This window comes from Pseudochaenichthys georgianus, chromosome 19 (genome assembly GCF_902827115.2).
Source record: "Pseudochaenichthys georgianus chromosome 19, fPseGeo1.2, whole genome shotgun sequence".
Taxonomy (NCBI): Eukaryota; Metazoa; Chordata; class Actinopteri; order Perciformes; family Channichthyidae; genus Pseudochaenichthys; species Pseudochaenichthys georgianus.
In genome coordinates this window covers 9,204,790-9,213,675 of record NC_047521.1, presented here as the reverse complement: position 1 = coordinate 9,213,675, position 8,886 = coordinate 9,204,790, and the positions used below count along the sequence as shown (strand labels likewise).

Below are 8,886 nucleotides of genomic sequence, written 5' to 3'. Positions count from 1 at the left end.
TGATAAACTCCGACTCCACCATGTTATGACTATGCAGGTTTATCTGCATTCTGTTCTATATATTTTGTTTCTTATCCATTTTATTGCAACTTGTGTTTTCATGTATGTATGTTTGAAACATTATTTTCATTGCAAGGTGTCTTTGAGTACTTATAAAAACACAAAAAAGAAATATTCACTTATATTCACTTCATTTATTTTACTTTAAGAATCTTGCAAGGAATCAAATTGTTTATACTGACAGGCAAATATAAATGATATCCTTAGATTGCACATAATTAGTGCTATATTGTCAGATGTTAAGACTAAACTAAATGAACTTCCCACTGTACTGAAAGCAGAAAAAAGCAAACCTTTTTTTTGTCCTGGATCAATTTGACCTGAACAGAAGTGTCCAAAACCTGAACATAATTCAAAGGCTAAGTTAACTTATATGATCTGCACATGCCGGTGTGTTATCCATATTACATGTTCTGCTCAAATTTGATTACAAAAATTCCAACATATCACTTTGCTTACAATATAAGACATTTTAATAACCCCTGTATACCTTCTTTATCCCCATATTCACAGCCTTCCTCCACACTTCGCTCTCCCTTTCTTAACACAGCTGCGAGAGAAGACCACAGGGACTCCACTGACTGATACAATCAATCCCCTCTTTAGAGCCAATCAACAGTCTAGTCTCACACTCAGTATGCAGTATTGAATAACACAGGAGAAGCATGTTGTATTTAAGTTGTCTTTTTATTATCTGGACTTATTCACACTATGTACAATCATTTCAGTTGTGTAGCCTATAATAAACTTTCAATTATAGTATAATCAGGATTCATTTAATACAAAAACACATTTCTTTCCTCACATGGCACAGTGTGATGAACAATCTGAGACAAGCCTTGCGTTATTGGAACACAGACTGGTAGAGAGCTCAGGCATTGCCTTCTGGGGTTTAATAACACCAGCCTCTATGGAACTCAGCTAAAAGCATTACAACTCCAAACAAAAAGCAAGTCTGCGGTAAAAGCTATATTAAATAGAACTTGGGCCCTATAGTGCTGTACTTTCTCATATGTAAAACATGTTAATTATTGCACAGAAGAGAGTCGGTCTGGTCCAGAAAACTGATGGTAAGATAACCGTGTATCTTATCAGTTAACGCAAAACTGTCACTTAACCTTTACAGGTCAAATACACGTGCATAAGCACAATAAACACTTTCAGAGTCATACATTTTGTCAAATCTACAGACTCTCTATTACGGTAAATGTACCACGGTGCGGCATAAGTATTATTTTAAATACTTACGTTATTTAAATAAAATGAACCTTTGGGTGAAATAGCTACTTTAAGGCATGGGTGACATTTCCTACAGGATATAGATCTCTTACATTGTTCAACAACAGGTCCGCCCTGTTTCACTTCCTTATCTTGCTCCTCGAACACCTGCTGTGATGAACATGCAGCACTTGTTTTGTCCTAAACTGGAATAGTTGAAGCCTCCTTTACGTCGCTCCACTTTTATTCCAACAGTTTTTAGTCGCAAGTGCTTCGTATGTCTCTACCTGCACCTGATCTATGAAGCATTGGTTTAGATTTTCCTATGAACCCAAAAAAATGACATCATTTCAGGATGTCATGCTACTTCAAAAACCAAAGATAAAAGGGTAGTCTGCCGCCTTTAGTCTGGCGAGGACCCTCTTAGCAGGAAAATGTTGCCATGGGAATATGAAGAAGGCTTCATGGTACTACATGTGAGCTTGAGGGCCATTTTCACTTGGGAACTTTAAATCTGCTCAGATCTAGAGGCTCTTTACTGGGTATGCACCAGTCGTCCGCCTCCTGGCTCACTTTGTAGTTCTTCAGAGCGGTTTTGTTGTACACCGGCAGCCTCTCGATGGAGTCTGTGGACAGCGCCTGGAGGGACAGGAAGACAACATGTAATTACAAATATCCTGTCATACCAGGTCTGCAGAGTTTGGCGCTTGTGCCACAGGGCAGTTTTTCTCTCTGTGCTGCAGACTTTCACACTGTTGACGTCCTGTCGCAGTTTCATGCATGGTTACCGCGTCTGGCTCACCTTCAAGTAGATGACAGCCTCCGTGCCGTGGCCCTCCATGGAGTAGAGCTGCAGGTCCCCCTGGAAGTACTTGGCGTAGAGACGGGAGATGGGCAGACCGTAGCCAAAGCCAGCCTGCACACAGACAGAGAGAGAGAGAGAGGAGGGGGATGAAGGGTTTGAGAAGGCTTTGTTCCCTGTCACAGTGCAAGCAGCAGCATCCTTCTATCACTGCAGAACAAACGGGTCTTTTGTCAAATTTGCTTTAGAAGTCACTCGGTTTGGGAGAATCAAAATGATGCCAGGATTTCAATCTTTAAATAGGGAGGAGAGTTTAAAGACAAGGCCAAATGAGCATTTCAATGTGTGTAGGCTTGTTGGTGCATAAGCAGCAACTTTACACCTGTAAAAGTATTTAGAAAGGAATAAAGTTGCAGTTCATTATATGCCTGAACAAAATGATATTATTACATAATTTCTTCCTACTATTATCTTTAGTATAATTGTCATAATTATTGTCCAACTTCTGGATTTATAGACAAATGTATGATTTGCAAGGTGAAATTGACTTTGTCCTTCATCCACCAAATTCATCCAGTTCATCATTGAGTCAAGTGAATGTGATTTTTGCCAAATTTGAAGAAATTCCCACGAGACATTAAAGGTGATGTCGGTCATTTTGGAGAAACCAGCTCGAGTGCGCTAGAATTTGAAAATACACAGCCGTAAAAAATCTGCCACTTCCTCACAGAGTCCCTCCTCCAACACACACGAACGCGCACATGACCAATGAGGGCACGAGATAAGTTTGTGCACAGGTGGAAGGCTGACAGGCAGGTAGGCCATCCAGTTACTTTAGCCGAGCCGGCTCAGATGACTGGTCGTGCTTTTTATAGTACTATGGCTTCCACAGATGACATTTTTTTTTTTATGGATTTTTTGTCAAAGCACTTAAGATATTCATTGCTATCGGGATGTTAATCATTCCATGGAATATAACAAAAAGTGTATCTCGAGCCGGTTTCTCAAACTTACCTACCCCACCTTTAATAAGAGAGAATGGGATGATTAAAGAACCCAACAACCATAAAAAGAAAAAAGTGTTTTCCAATAAATGTAGGAGTGTAATTGAGTCAATATATCTCTATTATCTGCTTACCAGTGGGGGCCGTGTGCGCTCTCCTATTTGTGGAGCAGGAGCGGTGGAGTACATGTAGCTGAAAAGGTTCTCCATCTTGCGAAAGGGGACACCGCCACCCTTGTCGCTGACCTGCAGACGGGGGCAGATACAGAGTGGGGGGGCAGATACAGAGTGATGAGACAGGCAGATAAAGGAGGGACAGGGTGACATGAGGTCCTTGAACAGAGCTGACGGAGACATTTTAAAGACCGAGGTGATGCGGCAGATGAGTGCCCGTCTGCCACCAACACATGCCCTCAACTTAACGCTAGAAGCTATGTGGCCTTCTGTTCGTCCACTGCACATATCCTCATGGTAAATGTGCAAGAGGGCACAGCTAGAGGAGGCACATTGGAGAAAGTATAGAATAATAGAAATCTGAGTGCAGACAATAAGGGTGCATTGAAAGGAGATTGCGAACCAAACAAATGCATGCTTTATCCCTCCTGTTTAACCCTCAAAGAACTTTGTAAAAAGTGTGAAAAAATCAAATTAAAATGGAGATTAAAACGGCAGCGATTAGTTAAGCAATCAATCAAATAATCTCCAAAATGATAAACTCCAACTATTTTAGTAATTCAATCGTTTAAGTAATTTTTCATACAAAATCGGCAAACTATTCTTTTTTCAAGAAGCTGTTTAATTAATTATTATATATATTAATGTAATACTTAACTGATTAGCTTAGCGAGAGCTTTTCATCTTAACAGGCTCAATTTAACTTGTTAAAAATGTGCTGGTTCACACAGAGGAACACACCCAAGACACATGTAAAGTTCTAATCCACCTGCCATCAGGAATGATATGAACATTTCACACATAGAAGACAGTATATTAGAAGCTGTATTGTAATTTGCAACCCTACCTTGATTGACATGTCCTCGTCTCCAAGGGACACGAGGACTTTGATGGGTGGGAGGTTGTTGCTGTCGTCATGGGTCTCAATAGTGGCTCTCATGGCATTCTACAAAAAGGAAATATAATTTTAGAACATATATCTTAAAGTGGTATTCAAATCAACTTCCCATTGGATATCATTCTTATCTAAGAGTGTGTCGCACCTTAAAGAGCTCAAACAGCATGTGATAAAGGTGAGAGGGCACGTATACGATGCTCGTCGGATAGTTCTTCTTCTTGCCTGCACGGAAAACAAACAAAAAAGTGTTTATAAGTCTTCCCACTTCATTTAAAATCCATTACCCTCTCAATGTTTTCCATTTGTGACAACTATAATGCCAAGCTATTATCTTTTCAAGAAGATAGTGAAGAAAAGGGACCGTGTGTCAATATTGTCTGATGCAGTGAGCCGGGGCTCATTTAGCCTTTAGCTTCCATGCTATAATGAGGGGCCTCTCAGGTCCATCAGGCCGTACATTCATTTGCCAACAAACACTCAGTCTGTGTGTGCAAACAGAGAACACGGCTCTATTTGTTCTTTCTTTAAATCTCTTTAAGAACAAGGACTTGTGGCCTTTGAGGTGTCTGCATTAAGAGTGGATCTTGGTTTGTACTGAAACTGCCAGATGTAATTAATGTAAGCTTACTGCACATCTCCTGCAGGATCAGATCGGGGGAGCGGAGGTAGTACTGCTCACACAGCATCTTGGCACTATGGAATGCATCTGAAAAAAGGGATGATGATACATTTAGAATATGTTATAACAATATAAAATCGATGGATTTTTTTTTAAAGGTGTTTTCCAATATTAAGGCATAATTACCCTGGACTACATCTCCGACATCACAGTGAGGGTCGATGCACCCAATGGTAGTTGGGTGGATAGGGTTGAGGGTACCATCAAAAATAAGAGCTGCAAGAAAGAAAGAAAAACAAGTTAAAGCAGAAATGACGTTATATTCCATTTCTTTAATCCTTTTAAAATAGATCCCTTGGAATATAATATGTTATATACTAAAATCCTTGTGTTTGAAACTCTTTATAGAAAAACATTTTCCAACAAAACAAACCAGACTTTTGATCGGAATTGTGGTATTTGCGTCCCATTACAGATCATACCCAACATTTTTAAAGGTCATGTGATAACACAATAAATACTAAGTAAGTAAGTAATAAAACCAAAACAACTCATAAACCGATATGAGCCTCTACAGTAGATTCATGAAACTTCATGGTTTCCCCTGCGTGTAGCTGGTGTTGAGAGATTACACCATCAGAACATGATATCCCTCAGCAATCTTTGTTCCACAGGACTCGCAAAAACAAACATATTGTCATCATTCTGGAGCGGGCAATCTGCTGTAAAAGGAGTCCTTTATGATGATATGATTTATTGATATGAATAAAAAAAACGGGAATCACTACAATAAATATTTTTGTAATTGTTATTAGTGACTGAAGGGAAATCTGTAAGCTTTAGCGTGGCAATAAAGCGGACTGCATGTTTTTTCAGGGTAAAGACTTATTTTTCCCTCTGACTGTCAAGGGTGACAGAGCTCACAGTGAGTTTTATAGTAACCTCACACTGGTACTAAAATATACATTTCAGACACAAAGCTGGTATAAAAACAAATTAGATTAAGTTTTCAAAATCCTGGGAAATGTGAAAGCCTACTCACTGTGCTGGTTGATGAGCATGCGGATGGAGATGCGGCTCATGTAGAAGCGGTCCAAGAAGTATTCAGTGTTCAGGTTGGTGACTGTGTCATGGGAGAAGGCCTCTTTGTACTCTATGATCCCCTGAGCCATGGTGGGCACCACGTCGTTGTGCCTGTTCCTGATGGAGACCAAGGTGTCAACAAAGCTGGGGAGGAAGCACAACAAAGAAGTGAGTGGGAAATACGCGTAATAAGGCATTACAACAAAAAAAGAAATCACAATTGTATTTTTAGCATTTTTGACATAAACAAGCATCCTAAAATAACTTCAATAACGTATGGCTTTATTAATACAAAAAAGCGAAGGATCAGATAAGGGCTGCAATTTATGATTATTTATATTATCGATAACTGTGTAAATTATTGTTTCGATGTATTATTGGTCTATAAAATGTCAATAAATAATTAAAATTACAATTAGCTCAAGCCCTAAAAACAATTATGCAAACTGGATATGTGCATAGTTAATAAGCATTTCATCTTAATTAATAAACATTTGAAAATGAATTATTCTATAACATTTGTTTCACTTTAGAAAATTCTACTGATTATTGCCTCAAGTAATTATAGGTCTATAAGAGGACAGATATTAAATAAAGTTTGACTGGCATGTTTTGTCAGTCAAAACACCCAAAATACTAACTTTAATAATATAAAACAGAAAAACAGCAGAATATCTCCATATTTGAAGGCGAAAAACAGCAATTTTGTGACATTTTCAAGATAAATAATAATAAAATACCTAAATGATTAATAGAATATACAAAATAGTGGCAGATTATTAACTTATTGATATGTTGACTACTGTAATCACTGGAACACAATTCAAGAATTTTTTTTAGGAACTTACTCTCCAAGAACTTTGTGGTCATCAGGACTCTTGTCTAGAAATTCAAGGATTTCTAATAAACTCTGGATGTACCTGGGAAAAAATAATAAATAAAGATGTTCACACATAAGCATATGTGTTAAAACAGTTGAGTGAGTCTGCTGGAATATTATTAGCTCATAGTCAAAAAGGCAAGTCTGTTTTCGCCTTAGCCGACTCCTTTCAGAGGGAAGAAAAGCAGAACCTAAAAACAAAGTCACGTGACATGTGAGGAGAGAGTAGGGTAAAGTTCACAGCTGAGAGCGTCCCCTCTGTACACAGTTGGAAGGACTTCAAGTTGGCAAACTGTTCTACTATTTAGACATTAACGGTCAACAGCTGTGACTGTAAACGTCTCACAGGTCAGGGGGGGACTTCTGGTAGCAAATAAAGTTTTAAAGAGTTACAAAAGATGCAGAAAGAGTCTCATGTTGTTCCTTTGTTTTGGAATAATAAGTGTCACAGTTGGAGGGTTGCGTAACTTGGATCATAAAAACACAAGAAGCAGTTTTCCTAGTTTGACTTACCAGCTCTGCACCGTCTGTACAGATGGAGTTGTGAGCAGTCTGTCAGGCAACAGGTTAATTTCCTTCATGATGTTTGAGAGTCTTACAGGGAGCTCCTGCCTCAAAAACGCAAAGGAAGTCTTCTCACATGCGTTGATGGAACCTGAAGCAAAGTAGAGTGAACAATTTTAAGAGCTGACACCACTTTCTAAATAGTTGATGGCAGAACACTGAATGAATAACTATTTGAATAATTTATGTGCCAAAAATCCCCTTTCCAGCTGCTTATGCTTTTGTTTAACACATAGGTAATACATTTAAAAATGATATGTTTTTGCTCTTGATTAGTCTTTTTTCACAATATTCTGACATTTCATTGACTATATGAAAAATATGCACTTAAAAAAAAAAGATCATTAGTTTCCTAATATAGTGATGATTTAATCCGACTTTTCAAATAACACTGACTTGACAGAAGTGAATACATTATGAAAGTAACCATTAGCTAAGGCCTTTTAATAGTCATGAATCAAAAATAAATATTTAGGATGCTTATAGGGATTTTGCTGCAATTTGTATTGTAAGGTAGACTTAATTTCTCTGCAAAATGTTAATGATAGTTCTTTTGCAATCTGCTGAAGTTTTTTTTTTAAATATGTATGTTAGGGACATTCATGCTAATCATTACTAACAGGGCCCAAACAGTGCTGGCTACAGATCTGATGAAACACTCTGCACTATGAGCACTGTGCTGCTGCATATGCTAGTTCACACACACATGCATTATAGTCTGTATCTGAATCCCAGCACATTTCTGATCATGTTAAATAGAGCAACCCCTTTGAACACGGCTCCCTTGTCAGTTAGGCTATATCCCAAAACTGATCGTTTATCAATACTCACCGAAATCCAGAAACTGCTTCATAGAGAGCGGTGAAGGAGAGAATTTAGAGAAATGCTCGATGTGTTTGGGCACACTGGCCAAGGCGGCGTTTTTCATTATAAACCTTACGAACTTCATTATTGCTTTAAATGGTCCAAACTCTTGTTGCTATAAAGTGTCCACAGCGTCGATGTTATGCTAGCACACTGACCGCCGCGGACGTCTTATCAAAAACAGAGGAGGTAACACCGAGCTCTAGCCAATAGGAGTGCGGGCATGGTTATTTACGTTCCACACTGGCCAATAGGAAGTACACGGGGCGGGGTTAGTGGTGATCACAGGAAACTCCTTCCGTTTCTACTTGGAGTACAAAATAACCAGCTCAATGAATGAACACATCACACAATACAAGATGTTCCTGTGTAGGCTACTCACAGATAATGTTCTTTAACACCAAACTAGGAAATATGTACTCCCCTTAAGGGCCCACACAATACATTACAGTTTTAGTAGAAGTATTACAATGTTACTAGAAACTAAAAGAGCATAGAGAGTTTGTTGTTAAAGGAGCAGATTGTATTTCTTCTTTGTAAACTGAACTTTCTGTAGGCTAATACTTTGTGTGAGTCTAAACGTCTAAACGCCTATGCCTGAATCTGCTTTATGGTTCTCATTGTCTTTGGTTCATTTGTTCTTTTTAAATTCAGTAGGTGAATCATATTCATAAAATAGTGTGTGTGAGCTTAACTGTATTAAATAAACCAAAACGGAGCA

General features: G+C 38.5%; 1 protein-coding gene across 1 annotated transcript; it reads right to left on the bottom strand.

Moving 5' to 3' along the window:
* Window positions 1–728: 728 nt before the first annotated feature.
* On the bottom strand, window positions 729–8,339 carry pdk2a (pyruvate dehydrogenase kinase 2a). Its single transcript, XM_034107416.1, has 11 exons — window positions 8,133–8,339; window positions 7,251–7,392; window positions 6,706–6,777; window positions 5,817–6,001; window positions 4,961–5,050; window positions 4,784–4,861; window positions 4,301–4,377; window positions 4,105–4,203; window positions 3,219–3,329; window positions 2,081–2,194; window positions 729–1,917 (listed from the first exon to the last, which is right to left on the bottom strand). Exons 1-11 carry the CDS (start codon window positions 8,248–8,250, stop codon window positions 1,774–1,776), a joined length of 1,230 nt encoding a protein of 409 aa, XP_033963307.1. The 5' UTR covers window positions 8,251–8,339; the 3' UTR covers window positions 729–1,773.
* Between the last annotated feature and the right edge of the window lie 547 nt (window positions 8,340–8,886).

Bases quoted from the DNA above. Each gene is read 5' to 3' on its own strand.
- pdk2a (XM_034107416.1), bottom strand. From the start codon at position 8,250: ATGAAGTTCGTAAGGTTTATAATGAAAAACGCCGCCTTGGCCAGTGTG. The intron at 4,862-4,960 runs GTAATTATGCCT...CCCTTTTTTCAG, and splicing joins TGTCGGAGATGTAGTCCAGG to ATGCATTCCATAGTGCCAAG. The intron at 3,330-4,104 runs GTAGGGTTGCAA...CCCCGTCTGCAG, and splicing joins ACGAGGACATGTCAATCAAG to GTCAGCGACAAGGGTGGCGG.